We start from the raw sequence: 20,215 nt of genomic DNA, 5'->3' as shown, positions 1-20,215 counted from the left end.
AAATTATGGGGAGAAAGGTTGTCCAAGTTTGCTTGTGTACTAAAAACTAAAATTAACTTGCAGATTCAGAGTATTAAAAGAGAATGTAAATGTTTTTGATCAATCAGGAATGCCTCAAGTATTGCATATAAGTACTATGAGAGATGAAAATGATGAATGTAAGACCCTTGATCTGAAAACTAGCAATAATTGTTCAGAGCTTAAATGCAATCCAGCTTTAAGATTTGGCAAATCTGATCAAATATCAATTTGCATATCACACACAAATAGATAATTGGTATTTCACAAGTGCATTCAAATTCTACACACTCAGTACCGATCAAAGATGGCTGGTTTACAAAGGTTTACCTGACCTAGCAACAACTATTCTACTGGCGATTAAAGCAAATGCCATACTTCATCATCAATAAGGACCAATAGGTGATTCTGGAGATACAACACCCTAACTTTGAATACATTCATGAACAAACTGCACAATATTTCATCAAGAAAGTGAATAATTCAATTTTTCTGACAAACAGTGAATCGGGATTTACATATACAGTTAACAACTAAATTATTCATGCCCTTACCAAGTTTTGTAATTTTTAAATTATGTTTCGTGAGAATGTGACATATTAAAGCTTATATCTAAAAGTATTCAACAAAGGTCCTAATTCCACCGGTCCATTTTTTAATTCCTGAGTTACATATAACATCAAATTTACAAGGGGTATGATTGTAAATTATCCTTTATGGACATAATAAAGAAAAGAAATGAAATGAAATTAATCAATTTAGATTTTCATTGCAAAAGTCTTCTGGAACTATTGCTGGATTTAAGATCAACGGTCTCACAACTCCTAGTCCATGAAGGGCGCAAACAAAAAATTACAGGACAAATGAACGAAGGATTCTCTCTCTCTCTCTCTCTCTCTCTTTCTCTCTAAGATCAATCTAAAAGCTCCCATCATCATAACGGCATGACTTGGTTGACGGCTACCAGGAAGATAGCTGATGCTAGGAGGTAGGAGAGACGATACATAGCGTCTGATGCATACAGTAGAGCGATCAGGGTGAAGGCATGCACTATCCAGGAGAGACCTTTGGTTATGAGCCTGGTGATGATGGATCAAAACATAAAGAATACATGTACAAGATTAATAAAGTGTCGTAGTTAAGTGTTTAAGCAATTGACTTCAAACTCAAAGGTCGTGGTCCGATCCCCGATACGGCACTAATGTCCTTTGGCAAGGCATTAATCTTCATTTGCCACACTTGACCCAGGTGAGGTAGATTGGTACCTGGCAGGAATTAATTCCTTGAAATGCTGGAGCGCTGTAATGGCAGCTAGGCTAAAGCCGGAGTAATAATAAATGCACCTCGGAATAATTTTTTTTAGATAGACGGCACTATAGAAATGCCTATAATTATTATTATTATTACATGCTAACCTTTCAAAGCTGGAATAACGAATTTCTCAAGAAAAAAATAGGATATACTCTACTTAGTGTGCACTTCATACAGTTGGTTTAAGGAAATTTGAGGAACCAAAGGTTCGGAACATTAGTTTCAACGCCAAAATAGGACTAATTCCTCCAAACTAGCAAGGGTTGGCAGGTATTTTAATGACATGTTGAATTCTAGAAAGAGTATTAATCTGACCTGATTTCTTTTCATCCAATATTTCTGGATCATCAAAATAAATTATACAGAGATGTCATGGAAAAGTGGTTTGAACGCCTGGTGAGAGATTCAAAGGGGTTGGTTCAAGCCTGGGTACAGCACTTGCATGGAGATGTACATGTATGTCCTATAGATGGCAAGACATTAATCTATATTTGCCACTCTCCACCCAGGTGTAGTTCAAGGGAACCAGGATGAAAGGAATTCCTTGAATACTGAAAGCACCAGCATACATATGTAAGTGGCGTGCTAAAGCTTAGGGAATACATGTATTGGAGCAGTTCGATGGAAGAATGGTTTGTCTTCTGGAGGCATGTACATGTATGTAGTAACCAACAAAACTACTATTTTCAGCCCTGGAGGGGTTACAGCACTTGAAACTAAGTCATGCAAGCATATTTGATAATGTGAATTTAAAGCCCCACTGCACTAGTTTGGCGAGGAGGGATTAGACCTCCCTGAATGGTCACTGACAGGTGGTTATCTCATCAAATCAGGTCGCAATTAACATAAGAAAAAGGGATCATGGGGGACCACTGGTCTCCAATTAGGCATCGTTTGCTATATAGAGGGCGCAAGTAGCTATAAGTAGTGCAGTGGGGCTTTAACCCCTCTATAAAATCAGTATCCCTATACAATGACAAGGAAGGGCAAACACACGCAAAAGAGATGAAGTGAGTCAACCTACCCTTTCTTTGGAATGGTGTAAGCTGGATCCAGCAGTACAGTCAGGGCTGCTATCACCACAAGGGTGGGGTAGAGAGCCGGGTCTCTCTCAAGGTTGTATATGTCATGCCTACATCAAGGAAAAAACACATGTGTAAATTGATTGAACAGTCATAAAACATCTTAGATATAAACTGGGAAGGGGGTAATGGCATGTGTACGTGTACATGTAGTAATCAGTGAAAGTGTGGTGCTCTATTTTTTAAGGCAGCATACAAGTGAAAACAAAATACATGTATAGGCCTTTTCTATAATAGCGTTCTAAATAGACTTTCTTTGCTGGGAGACAAATAAAAATACTTTAAATGGTTCAGAATATTAAAACTTACTGCATATTTTTCACCCAGAAAGCGAGGGACGGTATATTGAGGAGAGCCAGTAGAAGGGTGAGGACCATGAGAGCAAAATGGAAATGGAGACTGGTTTGGGCCACATCTAAGGGTGTAGGTGGGGAGGGTGGTGTAGGTGGGGAGGGCTCCGCAGTGCTGGCTGCTGTCTCATCTTCCTGAGATTTCACACTCGTCTCTTCCTCGTTCCCATCTTTTTCCTTTTCAATCTCCTTCCCATCTTTCTCCTGTTCAATCTCCTTCACATCTTTGTCCTTTTCAATGGCATCGTTTGTCTGAAAGTTGAGGGGGAAAGAAGATCACATTGATATCTCTATTATCTTTCATTGATGTATTCAGACCTTTTAATCAAAGTAGAAATATATGTGTCATTCATGGATTATAATATAATTGGATTCAACTGCGAAAGGTCACATTGATATCTATATTATCTTAAAGATATTATCATATCTCTATTATCTTATTAATGTATTCAGATCTTTTTATCAAATTAGAAGTATCTGTGTCCTTCATGAAATATCAAATAATTGGATTCCACTGCATTTACACACTACTTTCGTGGTTAATCACAAGTGTAGTCAGGGCTCGAATTTGGCGGTGGCCCGGGGCCAATGGCCACCTGAAATGGCGTCGGGCCACCTGAAATCACCGACTAGGTGGCCCGGGTGGCCACCAAAAAAATTAAATTAAATTAAAAAAATAAAATAATTTTTTTTTTTTTTTTTTTTTTTTAAATTTATCGATGTACTGGGGCCCCGAGGGTTCTAGACGACCTTTTAAACGCATGTAACAATGTCTAGAACCCTCTCAAAAAATCTTGTCCCTAATCAAACTCGGCTGATTTTTTTTTTTTTTTTTTAACCACAAATTTGCCGATTTTTAAATATCCGGGCCACCTGAAATTCCATTTGGCCACCCAGATCTCCTGCTCAAGTGGCCCTGCTGGCCACCTCGACAAAAAGTTAAGGGCAAGCCCTGGTAGTAATAAAATATTCTGGTTTGAAAGCAGATTCTTCAGAACATTTCTTTTAATTAGTGGCATGTTTTATGACTAAATTCAATTCTATACCTACGGGGGGAAATAAAATATTATATCAAAAATACAAAATCAGCATGATACAAGAATCACACTCGGAACACTCAATGGACTCTATTAACGTTTACAATATGTAGCATTTACAATCAGAACATAAATTGTATTTTATGTACTGTACATTGCCTATTCATTGCATTTTGAAATGGATTACCAAATATTTGAAGAAATGTAATGTTAAATATACCAGATTGAGGCATCCCTTTAACACAAGGACCCTAGCCTGAAGTGCGACGACCTTTAGTAGATAGAGCACCACTAATACCAGGAGCACCACAGCCCCACAGGAGCCCACACAGACCGCCATGAGACCCCCTAGGATTGCATAGAGGAGCAGAGAGTACCCCAGACTACCGGTATAAGGGGTGCTGTCAGCATCGATACTCGTTCTGTAAGTATTAACAAAGGACGAAAGGAAAATAATTGTTCATGCATAGATTGGGTATGAGATCTAATGAGGAAAACATAGTAGGATTTCTTTAAAACAACAACAACAATTAAAACACCAAAGAAAAGTAAGTGTTTCTTTTGTAATAAAAACAACAAGAAAGTGCAAGGCATTCCAATATTACATTAATTTTTGCCTACTCTTATTATGCTCGCATGAGTTTTCTCTTTCCAGGTACCCATCTAATATTGTTCAAGAGGGATATCTTACGATAAAATGTCTTTTCTTGGGTCATACCCACTGGGCAGAGCTTTGAACCCTCAACCTCTGGATTGAGGGTCAAGCGACTGAACCTAGTTCAATTTCCTATTACAGTGAAACCTGTCTATAAAGACCACTCAAGGGAGACAAGAAAAGTGGCCTTTATAGACAGGTGGTCTTTGTAGACAGGTTCCTTTAATACATGTTTCAATGAACAACCAATTTTTAAGGGATACAAGAACTGTGGTCTTTGTGGACAGGTGGTCTTTATATACAGGTGGTCAGTAAAGCAGGTTTGACTGTACATTATGTTTCTTTCTTTCACTATAGAGCTACCTAAGCAGGAGGAGGGGGAAAAAAAATAATGTTTTATTGATAAGAATATAATTCCAAGTTTTAGTTACCCTTTGACGAGTGAGAGAATCTTTCCAAAGAAGAGAACATCCATCTCCAAGAGGCCTGCCAAGATGGTCAATATTCCATAACCAAAGACAAAGAATACGATGGGTAGCATGCCAAAGTTGATACCCTGGTCGTCCAGTACCTTGAAGTTGTCTGCCTCGTCCAGAGGGGCGTATCTGTCAAGAAATGATAATGCAAACTGTATTATTACATTATTCATACAGTGAAACCTGTCTATAAAGACCACCCAAGGGAGACAAGAAAGTAAGTGGCCTTTGTAGACAGGTGGTCTTTGAAGACAGGTTCCTTTAATACATGTTTCAATGAAAAACCGTTTTCAAGGGAAACAAGAAATGTGGTTTTTGTAGACTGGTGGTCTTTCTGTACAGGTGGTCACTGAAGCAGGTTTGACTGTACTACTATTATCCTGGCTGTTTCCCCATCTACCCAAAGGCGTTGAAAGTTGAGGGATACCTTTGTTAGACCTGGGTGGAGAGTGACTAATGATTAACGTCTTTTTAAAAGATATTAGTGCAGCAACTGGGACTTGGAATCTGAACTATATGATCAGGGGGGTGTTACACAAAGTCTAAGATCGACTATAAGTTGGACTTAACTATGGCAGGCCATTCATGCCACTCATTGCAATCACCATTGGTCTCTCAATTATGATCTTTAAATAATATTTTTCCTTCAAAAAATGTAAATCTGTATTTTCTTGAAAAACTTGCATTCTAAAATTCAAGTCAACATCAATTCCCGAGTTAAGGTTTATTTGACAACATGAACAGTCCTCATTAAAGGTAAAGACCAGTTTTGGAAACGCCCCCTCTCAAAAAATGAAATGGAAGCTCTTATTACCAATCATGTGAAAGAATATGTTTTGACTAATACGTGATGATACAAATTTTGCCGGGAAACCACCTTCTAATTAATGTATTTGGTAAATTATTATATCTATCCGGACTGGATAGATATAGGGTAGTCCCATTTACATCTTTCTGTGTACAGTGCTTGTAACTTTACCAAGACTAGGCCAAATTTCTTATCATTTTGATGATTCCAGAACCTTGCAGTACCCACCAATACTTATGCTGATGATCAACCTTTTCTGATCGATTCCACAATGTTTCTTTCACAATGCAATCGCATGGCCAGAACGGATCTATACCTTTAAGCTACACACATGTGTTAGACATGCAATAATGATCTTGGTTTTTTGCGTGTGACACAATCTACATAGGTACTCACATGTGCGGAATGATTTTTCTTAGCATGGTAATGAACGGGACCACAATGAATGGCTTGCAGTGTGTGGACTGTGTCATGATGTAGGACTCTACAGGCTCTGTCAAGAAAACAAAATGAGAAAATTAACAGTACATCACTATAATATCCACAAGTAAATCATACAAACAATTGAAACAAGCCATAGTTTCTGTCAATGAATATTACAGAAAGAAACGATACCTCGCTATATTTAAAAGACATACAAATTCTACAAAAATACATATTAAATCAAACATTTTCAATGAATTCCTTAGGCAAAGAATCATATCAGTATTCATTTAGAAATCATTTCTAAATTCTTGTGATTCAAAGAAGAGAATTCATCTTGTTGGAAATTTAAATGAACTATTCAAAAAATCTCTTTTATGCGAAAGCAGTTACTACTATATTTACAAATAGAACAGAGCAAAAACATGTAGTAATAGACTTATTATTCAGTGGATATAATATTCAAATATTCATGAACAATGGCTGGGAGACAGAAAGGCTTGAAATCTCACAACTGAGTTTTAATTCAATTCATTTATTTTTCCTCTTTCGATCGTTCATATTTATAATGATGGTACATTTTAACATATTCACATATTTATATACATAGAGATCAATTTGCAAAATACAAAACATTAAACAAATAAACATAAAATTGAAAGGGAAGGAGGGCCGACTGAAAAGCAGAGCTTGTAGGGTGTAAGCCCCCCTGTAAAAGTAATTATTATGAAATATTATTTTATGAGAAAAAAAAACAACAATAACAATAACTGATTCAGTAATACAAAAAAAAATCACTTTTAAACGTAAAACATTGATAAATACATAAATGTTTATAAAAAGAAACAATCAAAGTTGCATAAAGTCACACTACAAATTATATTTGATTGGGGAATGCAATAGCCTAGTAACATCCTTCCAGCTCATGGTGTCTGGTGTTTGTTCATCAGATTTGGATAGATGCAAGTTGTAAAGGAAGCCTGGTAAAACTAAGAAGCACCCCATTCCTATCTCATCTCATCTCTTACCGATGACGATGAGTACTACGGTAATGAAGAAACTTACTCTGCATTACAAGGTTGTTCAAACTGAAGGAGACAACCAGGAGAGCTACAACCACCACGAAGCTGGGCAACAGGTTGCCATAGAAACGCATCAGCTGCAATACAAGAATGAAAGCAGAAGAAAATACAAACAATTAATGCAAATAAGGGTTCATGCATACACATAATTGATGTAATGAGATACACAAAAGTTAAATATAAGTTTTCATGTACTCTTTCATCTACTGTAGCTCTTGTTATTACAGTGTTCAAATATGAAGATAATTTTACAGAGTTTTAAAATATAAAATTACATGTAATACCTTTACTTTCTAAGACAATCTATGGGAGATCTGCATATGAAGGAAAGGAATTGCATACCCACATATGATATTTGGTTGGCATGATGATTTATAGCTCCAGGGTCGATTTGTTTGACTATCATATGTGTACTCATCCAATCCAATTGCATGTATTTATCTTCAACATTCCTTTCTTTTGTAAACCTTTCTTTCAACCACCCATCTATTTGTTAAAGATGAAGTTGAGTTCTGGTCATGCGATTGCATTGTGAAAGAAATGGTGTGGAACCGACCAGAAAAGGTTGATCATCTAGCATATATATGAATTTGTGTGTATTGCAAGGTTCTGGAATCATGAAAATGATAAGAAATTTGGCCAAGTCTTGGTAAAGTTACAAACACTTGCACAGAAAGATGTATATGGGACTACATGAACACGTGGCGTAAAAAGCTGCCCCCCCCCCCCCCCCCGATTTTTACGATGTTACATGCATATTAAGAATATGAAGGCATTTGAAGAGCCATGCTTTTCAGGGAACATGTCTTAACTGATGTTCTTCCACACTTGCATAATAAGAATGAGTAATGCTCACAAATTATTTTTCACCTCTTCCCAGAACTCAACCTTCTCTTTAAGCAGCTTTAATGAATGTCTAAGCAAAGCAAACCATCAAATTAGGTTTTTATTCTCAGTAAATATTGAAAAAGGGGGAAAACAAACATTCAAAAGGAAAATATTTAGAAGGAAAACAGACATTGGAACTTTGAAAGGGAAAACAAACATCTCATACCCACATGCTTTTATCATATAAACCTCACTGTGCAAGACCTAATGGGCAATTACTTTAAAAAGACAAGATTGTTTGGAGGTTATTTACATGTACCATTGACAATAAGACTACTTTCATGGCCTTTTTTTAAAGGTTTCAGCGGCAGTTAAAGTAAGGAAGCCAGATAAAAACGATCTTGCATCACTTGTGATGTTTTTGGTTTCTTCACCATCTATTGTTAGATCATTGAACAATTCATGTAGGTGCTTTGGTAAGCCCCTTCAGTTCGAGCTTTAGCAAGTGGTGCATGAAAGAGAATTTTTCATGGTATTTAAAAACATACACAATATCATACAGCTGGAGCTTAGAACTTTCATTGTGGCCAACTTTCATGATTACCAAAATATAATATCTTTATCCAAAAAAAAATTACTTGTAGCATTTTTTGTTTGCATACATTTGCATAAAAGGAAATATACATGTACACCCTGAATATCTAAATCCCCCTTCTCTATATCTACCTCTCTCTACCTCTCTCTGCCTCTCTCTTTCTCAATTACCATTGCTCTCTTTTCCCATTTACTATATTTCTGTCTCCCTATTTCTCCCCCTCTTTCTCTTCCTCTCTCTCTCTCTCTCATGGTCTCTCCTGCACACTCCATGGTTACATTGCTGATGCAGTCAGCTTGAGAATAATCTCGTTCTTTTATAAATTCAGTCAATATAGAAGATTACAAAATCTTCAAGTCCATGTAAGCATCTCAAATACTAAATCCTCTTAAAGCTAATCTTGAGCTCTAGTATGGGCATTGTATGTCGAGAGAACATGGCTATAATTCATTCTGGATTGTTTATCCTGCAGTACAGTGTAGATTGATTGTTAAAATAAAAACAAACTCACAAACGTTTGCTGAAAATCATCTTCAATAAAAACCACGACTCTCATTTGTACATAGTGAACTAAATGATGTTAGGCCTACATGTATTTACATGGACCTTGCTTTCCATATCTTTCTATGCTCATTACTCAGCCCCTACACATTTTCTACCAAAATCATTTGGCACATGTCATTTATTTGTAATATTGAAAATTCAGTGTAAGTTTTGTTGGATTTTTTGAGAATTTATTTTCCATCATTACTAGAACGCAAGCTTATCTTTAAGCTGAAATCTACTTTTTTCATTAAAGTGCAACTAGGAACCAAGGAATAGTATAGTACTAAATAATAGAGATTAAAATATAATAAAGTAGAAAAATCATCAAATTTACTTATCATCATTAGATCATTTCAAAGTATATTTTATTTGAAGAAGAGAGAAATAAAAATAGAGAAGTGTGGGAGGGGGAGAAGAAAAGCCTCCAGACTATTTGATTATTGTATTTAGAATATAACGGTACCATCACACTATGACATATTCTCAATGTGCCCACTCAACTGAAATACTTCCTCCTCATCTTTTGTCACAGGCTCTGATTTATTTGCTTTTACAAACAAGCTTGGGTTACAAGGGGCAGTTTATATAATGATTGAAATAGTGAAAGGAATGCCCTGAACAATCGTTGTGTTTCTTTGGACCTGGTGTTTATCTCCCCACTGGCTAGCACCCTAGTGACAATTGACGAACTGGAGGAGGGGATTAAACACAAAGCCCCGAGTGGGATTTGAAAGCTCAACAATTCGGCAAGATACTTTCGGCTCTAGAAATTTGCAGAGATGGTCAGTTGCGAAACAGGAGATATTGCTGAGTCAGACGTACCAATTAATGGTAAGTTTGAAGATTAATTATGATTTTTTGCCGTAACAGACAACAGACAAAGGAACATTAGAATCAGAAGCACTAAATTAACTTGACTGATCAAAAGTGTATACAGAAAAAGTTTTGTAACTAACAAATTCAGCCAAATGAGGGAACGTGTAATACTGAAAGTGATAGCACCAGCAATAACTTTGATCGTCATTCAAAGTGACAATAACAATAATCCGGACTAATTTTACTTCAAGTCGGCAGTCTACAGTTTATCCGTTCCAATCATTTACTGTTTTAGAAGTAGTTGTGCAACTTTGAGGAGAATTAAGAACCAGAAGCAGAATTTGCAGTCTAAAAGCATATGTAATATTTTATGTATGATATATGAGAGATCAATAGTACAATTATGTCACAGGTCAGTAGCATACTTATAATTTAAAAAAATTATAAAATTATCAATATCTGCACACAGTAATTTTCATATCTCTCCACTTCCATAGGTACTGTTGTCTGGTGAACTCATCAACTACCTTTCTGCAATTATTTTTTGAAGGCTAAGAACATGATTCATGATGCCGGCCGGCACCTCTATAAATCACAACTGGCTATAAATGTGGAACATTCATGTAAACAGACAGAGAGCTATGAAACATTCAGACCACTCAGAAAGTCATAAATTCTGTATGTTTGATGCAATTTTCTTGCACATAGTGGAATGTTCTTGGAACAATAAACACATGAGATGCTCATTTCATCGAGGAAGCAACCTACTGGGAGTGGAACCCTTACATCAATTTTCTTTCGCCTTCAATCCACAGCCGATAAAAGACTGATGACGGAGGGAAGAGCACTAAACTGCTTAATAAGTCAAGCCATTTGAAAATCATCTATCTAGAGCACTGGGAAATCATTGGAGTTATTTTGGATGCATTTGTTACATACCTGTATTAAATGCAAGGACATTGAAAACAGTGATTGGATTCTTAACAGATTATCAATCTAAAACTCTTCAGTTTACTGCAAAAACATCTGAAGAAACCCTCCTGCATGTACGGGTCTGGACTTTGGAGCCTTTAGGAAAACCAAAAGAACTGGAAATTTAACAATGCGTGCCACTATCTCTGTAATGTTTGTATTGTGCTGTGATTACTCCCAATTGCTACCCTTGAATTAATCTTGTAAACCTTTTACAGACAACAAACACTGATAAGGAACCGAAATGGCTGCTATAAAAGAGGAGAGCGATGAAGATGTAGAATCATTATCAGAGTCAGAGTTTTACTCTGTCGTCAGTGGTTCTGACACGTCCATCGAGTTTGCGTTACCTCCGATCGGGAATAAGCAAAGTAGGGACCATCAGAATGAAAGGAAAAGAGATGATTGCAGTACCGTGACTTCACAGAGTATTGGTCGTTTTCCGCGGGGACGAAGAGCTAGCTGTCCAGCTATCATGGGTTGGGACAAGGATCATCTGAAGTACTTGGTGGCAGGCTCCAACACCTTGCCAGAGCCTGTGGTCGCACGAGCCTACCAGTCGCTCCTCAGCCATACAGAGCCTATTCTCAAGCAGAACAAGCCAAAGGAGAAGCGGGTTCTCTCCTACTACGACTATGTGCCTAGTCGGAAAGTGTACAATGAACAGGATCAGTTCGCGAGGGATCAGGATCGTCATATGCTCAAGTGGGAGCTGATGATCGAGGAACGCAGGAGGCACCAAGAGGCTATAGCCATGGAGAAAGAACTGCTGGGTGACGACTATGACGATCATGAGGATGGTGAGAAGGAGGAGGAAGAGCTTGAAGACATCATGCTGAAGCGGAGACTGCGGAGGCTTCACGTCACGGACAGTGCCTACCAGGGTTTCTTCCCTCAGATGGACCTCTACGACTTCGGTCAGCGGGAGAAGGAGCGTCAGAAGCAGGCTCAAGCCAACAGTGTCCAGGGAAAAGGGAGGGTACAGAGGAGAGGGAGTGAGAGCCATCTGAAGCGCAGAGACAGCAAACCCGGACCCAATGGACAACGGCAGTTGATCAGAAGAGAGTCCTTCAGTAATGAACTCAATCAGACTAAGAAACTTGAGAGGACGAACACGCAAACTAAAATCAATCCACTGACACCGAGCCAGTCCTCTCATCAACACCGCTTCATCAGCACTGCACAGCCTCAAACAACGCAGAACAAATCAGGAACGCAAGAAATGCAATTTAACGTCTTGAGTGCCATGAGGTCGCGTTTCCCTGAAGTGCGTAGGACCACCAGTGGAATGACGGACGCACCTATGGCACAAGGAAAACTTAGACAGGAGCCATTGACAGCTCCGGCATCGACAAAGTTTAGAAGGAAACGTACAATGTCACTTGGGAATACATCTGTACTCATGCCTTTGAGATTGGCTGAGTCTCTTCAACAAGCTCAAGAGCAAAAGTAGCTGTCACAGCTGGGGTGTTTCACAAAGATCCTAAGTTGGGCTTAGAAATTATGGAAAGCCATTAGCATCTTTGAAAGTATTTTGTAAAAGTTATTTTAAAAGGCATAAAACGTTGATTCAAATCATTCGTATTTTCTATTATCAAAGAGATTTCATGTTCTTGACAGGGAATTTATAAAAAAGTCTAAAATACTTGAATTTTCGCTTTTGAATACCAGTATATTTTATTCTAAGGCTACAAATGGCTCTCCATAATGTTGAAGTCTAACTTAGAGTTAAGATTGACTTAGGATCTTTGTGAAACACTCCCCAGCACTTATTCTATATATTATGTCTACTATTATATTTGAGTTACATTATATGTGCTTTTAAATGCTTCGCTGTTTAATAATAAATACCGTATATACAAAGAGTGTGTAGAAAATTAGAAATAATAGTACATTATCTAAAACATATATATTTCAAAAAGTTAAATGAAACTAATGTGTAGTTTTAAATGGAATAAAGGCCTATATGCAATCAAAAATTATTTTATTCATAAAAGTCAAAATAGCTTTTTTACATAGATATTTAATGGTTCTGGAGAAATACAATAGCTAAGAACACACATGTACAGGCATAATCATGCAAAATGAGTTCTTTTGATCTTTCCAAAGAGATACCAGCTATATCCTCCTTGATCTTTCTAATGTTTATCTTAAATCTAAATGCTACAATCAGTTTATCAATCTGAATTTTAGCCTGTCCGATTGTTGGCCTACGTGTATATGTGTGGATACATTCACGTTTACCAAATTATGCAAATAGTTTTGTTTAGGTACATTTGAGAGCCATCAGGAAGTCTTTAACTATGACAAGATCAGAAAATGAAATATCTATGTTACTATGTTAGTTTGAAAAACTAGAGCATTTGGGAAGTTTACATATTACAATTAACTGAATAAAAGTTTAATTGACGGACTTTAAAAAAAAAAAAATGATAATCAGCAATTTGAATGTGTCAAATCTCTTATCAAAATGAATGAAAACATATACCGGTACACATGTTTATTGTAATATGTATTGTATGCCATTTGCATTTTTAAAAAATTAAACAAATCAAATAGTGAGGATTTTTTTTATTTTTTTTTTTATTGGGTTTTCAAAGTCGTCATCTTATTTACGTTTTCATAGAACAAAGGGCAATCATACTCTGTTTTCAGTTGTGTATCTCATGTGCCATCCTCTGTTTTGTTTTGTTTTTACAATATATAAATTAAAATCTCATTTAATTTGATTTGAAATATGATCCTTATGAACTTTGGTGCATGTAATATCTGATGGATTCATTTGGGACTCTTAGACAAACAAATATTGAACCAAGAAGCAATCTGAATTCTGCAAGTGAATAACTAGATATTCTAATCATTGAAAATACAATTTCAGAGTAAAAAAATATCTGTTGATGTGTTGATGAGAACTCTCCTTGAATAAGTTTGTAAAGTAGACTCTTACCTCAGTGATGTTAATGTACTGGGCTAGTTTGATTTACCAAAGGTCATTTTCAATTTCATGAGCTCTTTTAAAGCTTTACAGTTGAAAACTGCTCTCCATCTCCATATCTTGGGCATTTTCTGCTCACCTACAGCAGGGCTCGAATTACCCACCGGCAATCGGCAATTTGCCGCCATGCCCCTCTCACTGGCCGGAATGCCCTTTTCAAAATCAAACCGTTTACGGCCACAATATTTTAATCCACAAAAGTTTTGCCGACATTATAGTCATCGTAAGCCAACCCGAAAAAGGTTTTGTTGCCCATACGGAGCTCTAAAAACAATGATAGTCGGCAAGGTTTTGTTGCCCCTCCGGAGCTCTAAAAACAATGATAGTCGGCAAGGTTTTGTTGCCCCTCCGGAGCTCTGAAAACAATAATTACCGGAAGGTTTTGTTGCCCCTCCGGAGCTCTAAAAACAATGATAGTCGGCAAGGTTTTGTTGCCCCTCCGGAGCTCTAAAAACAATAATAGTCGGCAAGGTTTTGTTGCCCCTCCGGAGCTCTAAAAACAATATTTATCGGCAAGGTTTTGTTGCCCCTCCGGAGCTCTAAAAACAATATTTATCGGCAAGGTTTTGTTGCCCCTCCGGAGCTCTAAAAACAATGATAGTCGGCAAGGTTTTGTTGCCCCTCCGAGGCTCTAAAAACAATAATTATCGGAAGGTTTTGTTGCCCCTCCGGAGCTCTAAAAACAATAATTACCGGAAGGTTTTATTGCCCCTCCGGAGCTCTAAAAACAATGATAGTCGACAAGGTTTTGTTGCCCCTCCGAGGCTCTAAAAACAATAATTATCGGAAGGTTTTGTTGCCCCTCCGGAGCTCTAAAAACAATAATTACCGGAAGGTTTTGTTGCCCCTCCGGAGCTCTAAAAACAATGATAGTCGGCAAGGTTTTGTTGCCCCTCCGAGGCTCTAAAAACAATAATTATCGGAAGGTTTTGTTGCCCCTCCGGAGCTCTAAAAACAATAATTACCGGAAGGTTTTGTTGCCCCTCCGGAGCTCGAAAAACAATGATAAGTTGGCAAGGTTTTGTTGCCCCTCCGAGGCTCTAAAAACAATAATTATCGGAAGGTTTTGTTGCCCCTCCGGAGCTCTAAAAACAATAATTACCGGAAGGTTTTGTTGCCCCTACGGAGCTCTAAAAACAATAATAATCGGCAAGGTTTTGTTGCCCCTCCGGAGCTCTAAAAACAATAATAGTCGGCAAGGTTTTGTTGCCCCTCCGGAGCTCTAAAAACAATGATAGTCGGCAAGGTTTTGTTGCCCCTCCGGAGCTTTAAAAACAATAATTACCGGAAGGTTTTGTTGCCCCTACGGAGCTCTAAAAACAATAATTACCGGAAGGTTTTGTTGCCCCTCCGGAGCTCGAAAAACAATGATAAGTCGGCAAGGTTTTGTTGCCCCTCCGAGGCTCTAAAAACAATAATTATCGGAAGGTTTTGTTGCCCCTCCGGAGCTCTAAAAACAATAATTACCGGAAGGTTTTGTTGCCCCTACGGAGCTCTAAAAACAATAATAATCGGCAAGGTTTTGTTGCCCCTCCGGAGCTCTAAAAACAATAATAGTCGGCAAGGTTTTGTTGCCCCTCCGGAGCTCTAAAAACAATGATAGTCGGCAAGGTTTTGTTGCCCCTCCGGAGCTTTAAAAACAATAATTACCGGAAGGTTTTGTTGCCCCTACGGAGCTCTAAAAATAAATATATTCGGCAAGGTTTTGTTGCCCCTCCGGAGCTCTAAAAACAATAATTACCGGAAGGTTTTGTTGCCCCTCCGGAGCTCTAAAAACAATAAAAGTCGGCAAGGTTTTGTTGCCCCTCCGGAGCTCTAAAAACAATATTTATCGGCAAGGTTTTGTTGCCCCTCCGGAGCTCTAAAAACAATAATTACCGGAAGGTTTTGTTGCCCCTACGGAGCTCTAAAAACAATACTAGTCGGCAAGGTTTTGTTGCCCCTCCGGAGCTCTAAAAACAATAATTACCGGAAGGTTTTGTTGCCCCTACGGAGCTCTAAAAACAATACTAGTCGGCAAGGTTTTGTTGCCCCTCCGGAGCTCTAAAAACAATAATTACCGGAAGGTTTTGTTGCCCCTACGGAGCTCTAAAAACAATAGTAGTCGGCAAGGTCTTGTTGCCCCTCCGGAGCTCTAAAAACAATAATTACCGGAAGGTTTTGTTGCCCCTACAGAGCTCTAAAAACAATAATTACCGTAAGGTTTTGTTGCCCCTCCGGAGCTCTAAAAACAATAATTACCGGAAGGTTTTGTTGCCCCTCCGGAGCTGTAAAAACAATAATTATCGGCAAGGTTTAGTTGCCTCTACGGACCTCTAAAAACAATAATTACCGGAAGGTTTTGTTGCCCCTACGGAGATCTAAAACAATAATTATTGGCGAGACTTAATTTTCACTATGGAACTCCTAAATTAATTTGCGGGATTTAATTGCCGATACGGAGATATGAAAGAATGTCTTCATCCAAATGACTGAAACGTTTGGCACAAAAACCGTAATGACTCAGGCTTAGTTTTGCAATCCATCCTTTTTATTTGAACCAATCAATATCGGGAAGTTTTGTTTACCCATCGTTGGTTCAACATCTTTACTTCGCGTTGTGACCTTTTTTGGTGCGTTTTCACAGTTTTTAATCAGTGAAAAACTTGGATTTTTCTCGGGAGGAGGGTCTGGAATTAAATCAGAAAAGGATTAAGAGTCGAGATAACGGTACAAAGAATCGTCTTCTTTACCATACGTTTTAATTAACGTCATAGCTTCCGCCCATCGCGCGGGAGGGGTGTGAATTGAGTTCAGAAAAGGATAATACCGGTAGTCGAGATCGAGACGAATCGTCTTCTTTCCCTAATAATTTATTAAAAACGTTTAAGCTTCCGCGCTTCCCTTGGAATTCAAAAAAGGATAAAGAGTCAAGAACGGTACAACGAATCATCTTCTTTCTCTTCAATGAAACGTCAAAGGGAGAAACTACCACCCCCCTCCAGCACCCCCCCCCCCCCCAATTTTTTTTTGAAAGGCATTTTAAAGAGAAATAGAAAGAAAGAGAGCAAGAAAGAAAAAATAGTTAACTTCCAGTTTCTCAACAAAATAAGGTATCAAAAATTGCTCATCTGATCGTAATTAAACGCCTAAAACCCCTGAGCTTACGTGGGCTCTGCCCCCGGGACCCAACCAAGGGCCCTTTGGCAGGCCTCTTGATACTCATCTGACTGCAATTTAGTGCCTAAAACCCTTGATCTTCTGGGGGCTCCGCCCGCTGGACCTCACGCCAATCATGTCCTGCCAGTGTCACAAATAAAGTATAAAAACATGTTCATCTGACCGTAATCAAATGCTTAAACCCCTGAGCTTCCGGGGGCTCTGCCCCCTGGACCCCACTGGATGCTAATCTGACGGTAATGTAATGCTTTAAACCCATGGGCTTCTGGGGGCTCCGCCCGCTGGACCTCACGCCAATCAGTATCCTGCCAGTGTCACAAATAAGGTATAAAAATATGTTCATCTGACCGTAATCAAATGCCTGAAACCCCCTGAAATTCAGGGGTTTCCGCACCCTAGACTCCACCAGGGGCCCTGAGGCGGGCCCCTGAATGCTTATCTGACCGTAATTTGCCTTCAACCCATGAGTTTCCGGGGGCGAACAAGGTATCAAAAGATGTTCATCTGACAGCAGGCACGTAGCCGGGGGGGGGGGGGGGGGGGAATGGGGGCACCCCCCAAAAAAAAGCCAAAAAAAGAGAGGAGAGAAAAGGAAGAGGACGTAGGAAGAAAAAGGAGCAGACAAAAAACATTTTTGAAATTCAGACAAGGATTAAGAGTCTAGAACGGTACAACGAATCGTCACAAACTAGGCGTTGTGGCGTGCGCCTGTAATCCAGCTAACAGTGGAAGTTACAAACTGATTCAGCCGAGAACGCAGGTTCGAAACTGAGTCACGTCTTTCGGATGGTGACGTTAAAAGTCGGTCCCCAGACGTAAATAATCATATCTGATTGATACACGTCTGTAAAAACCCAAATACACACACACACACACACACACGAATCGTCTTCTTTCTCTAATGATTTAATGACACATAAAAGCTTCCGCGCTTTGCGCGGGAAGGGGAAAACTGTATTCATGCAGGCGAGGATTATTTTCGAGAACGGTACAACGAATCGTCTTGTTTCTCTAATAATCAAATTAAATGTCAAAGCTTCCGCGCTTCGATCGCGCAGGAGGTGGGGGAACTGAATTCAGACGAGGATTAAGAGTCGAGAACGGGACAACGAATCGTCTTCTTTCTCTAATGATTCAATGAAACGTAAAAGCTTCCGAGCTTTGCGGGGGAGGGGGGGGGGATGAATTTAGACGAGGATTAAGAGTAAAAAACGGTACAACGAATCCTCTTCTTTCTCTAATGATTTAATGAAACGTAAAAGCTTCCGCGCTTTGCGCGGGGGGAGGGGAACTGTATTCAGACGAGCAGGCACGTACGCCCCCCCTCTTACCCCCCCCCCCCCGCTTATTCAGCGGCTGGCTGAGTCGTTGCGATTTTTTTGGGGGACAAAAAAAAAAAGTGGGCCCCCCCCCCCCTAAGGAAGAAATCCTGGATCCGCCCCTGGGTGCACATATCCCCCCCCCCCCCCACACCTTGAAAACAACGGCGTGAGGTGATTTTACACGCACTTTCCACGTTGGCCTTAGTGCCCCTTAGGATAGATTTGTGCCCCTTTCAGTGGATTTGTGCCCTCTCGAAAAAGTGGCCTTGACCCAAATTTGATGTAATTCGAGGCCTGCTACAGTATGCCAATATTTCAATTTATTTCCTAAAACAGATGCAAACTCTTGGTAGATATCTTTTTGTAAAAAATAATAAACAAATATTAAATATTAAAACATAAAAATACAGTCGTTTCTAGATTCCTTGTATGCCATATATTAGTACTATCAAACATTGCACAAGAAGCTTTTCATGTAAAAGGCAGACCACCGCAGTATGTAACATTTTGTACACATATGTACAAGCACAAGTTGTTTCATTCTTACAATCTACATTACCACCTGCACAACTGCCATTCAAATATACAGAAGAAGACCTTTGCCCATGTACAAAGATTACAGGTAAACATAAAATGTGATAACCCAAGTTTCACAGCATTGATGACATGTGTTTACTCAGTTTCACCATGGTAACACTGTATATTGAAGCAAAAGCAGTAAAAAAAAGCGTATTTCACACTATCAACTCTGATTACTTAGTTGTTGTTTTTTTTGTGTGGCTAAGAACTGTTGATTTATAGGCTTTTAAGACAATTTTTTTTCTTCCATCAATCATCAAACATATTTTGTGTGCCTGCATGTTAAAATAAGTTCAAAGAGTTACAACCAAGAAGAGTAAACAATGACTGAAGTATTCCTCTCTAAAACAATGAAATTTATGGTAATCGATACATATTTTATATTTTTAAGTGCTTTATATACAAATACAAAATTTTAAGACTTAAAATGAGACGGATATCTTGTCTCATAAAAAACTCAGGGTCTGTTTACTTGAAACTTTGCAATACCATAAATCTTTAAAGATTAATATAAGCTCAATTTACCGACAAATATTATCCTTTTCATGAAACAATCCTGTCGCCTTAAAATCTTTCAGAACTTTCAGAACTACTCTATAGATGAATACCAACAGTTTTTTTTTCTCAGAACTACACTCTTCCCTATTCACTCTTCAACTTTAATGATCTGCTCACATCTTTCTCAAGCTCAAACTCAATTACTGCTGTTTATGAGCTAAGGATTATGCAAATGAGATTATGGGACACTTGATACATATCGGAGGATAGGAGCATATGGTACTGCTACGAAAGATAAAATGGAAAGAGTAGGGGAAGGAGAAGGGTGCGATGAATGGATAGTCAGCAGAGATGGGTGAAAGACAGGGGAGTGAAAGATCAGGGGCGGATCTAGCTTTTTGCTAAGGGGGGGGTTTGACCAAAATAATGACGATGCGGAGCATAGTCCACGAGCCGCGAAGCGGCGAACCGATTTTTTTGGGGGTGTTTATTTGAACCCCGTAAGGGATGTTTTCCTGGCATCTATTAACACAATGGAGACCATAAAAAGCAGTGCATGATAACGTCTTTTTAAATCAAGTAACAGTTTAATACACAGTTATATCCAGAGTTATCATGTGTTTGGTTAAGTTACCAGATGAGTTGAATATCTTCTCACAATAT

General features: G+C 38.6%; 2 protein-coding genes across 2 annotated transcripts in view; one reads left to right on the top strand and one right to left on the bottom strand.

Annotated features, from left to right (window-relative positions):
* Positions 1-602: 602 nt before the first annotated feature.
* LOC590142 (GPI inositol-deacylase) overlaps positions 603-20,215 on the bottom strand; it is a 32,753-nt gene continuing 13,140 nt past the window's right edge. Inside the window, exons 15-21 of the mRNA XM_030984240.1 lie at positions 7,226-7,319; positions 6,134-6,230; positions 4,885-5,058; positions 4,019-4,220; positions 2,721-3,013; positions 2,354-2,461; positions 603-1,097 (exon numbers count right to left, since the gene is read on the bottom strand). Of these exons, the coding sequence (XP_030840100.1) occupies positions 953-1,097; positions 2,354-2,461; positions 2,721-3,013; positions 4,019-4,220; positions 4,885-5,058; positions 6,134-6,230; positions 7,226-7,319 (1,113 nt within the window). The 3' untranslated portion in view covers positions 603-952. The remainder of the gene's footprint in view (positions 1,098-2,353; positions 2,462-2,720; positions 3,014-4,018; positions 4,221-4,884; positions 5,059-6,133; positions 6,231-7,225; positions 7,320-20,215) is intronic.
* Positions 9,659-12,510, top strand: LOC100892983. Its single transcript, XM_003724154.3, has 2 exons — positions 9,659-10,042; positions 10,525-12,510. Exon 2 carries the CDS (start codon positions 11,244-11,246, stop codon positions 12,450-12,452), a length of 1,209 nt encoding a protein of 402 aa, XP_003724202.2. The 5' UTR covers positions 9,659-10,042; positions 10,525-11,243; the 3' UTR covers positions 12,453-12,510.

The sequence above is a fragment of the Strongylocentrotus purpuratus genome, unplaced genomic scaffold (genome assembly GCF_000002235.5).
Source record: "Strongylocentrotus purpuratus isolate Spur 01 unplaced genomic scaffold, Spur_5.0 spur5_scaffold_14, whole genome shotgun sequence".
Taxonomy (NCBI): Eukaryota; Metazoa; Echinodermata; class Echinoidea; order Camarodonta; family Strongylocentrotidae; genus Strongylocentrotus; species Strongylocentrotus purpuratus.
The sequence above is the reverse complement of the archived record's forward strand: the minus strand, read 5'-3'. Positions and strand labels throughout refer to the sequence as shown.

Coding starts and splice junctions, on each gene's coding strand:
- LOC100892983 (XM_003724154.3), top strand. CDS start 11,244: ATGGCTGCTATAAAAGAGGAGAGCGATGAAGATGTAGAATCATTATCA.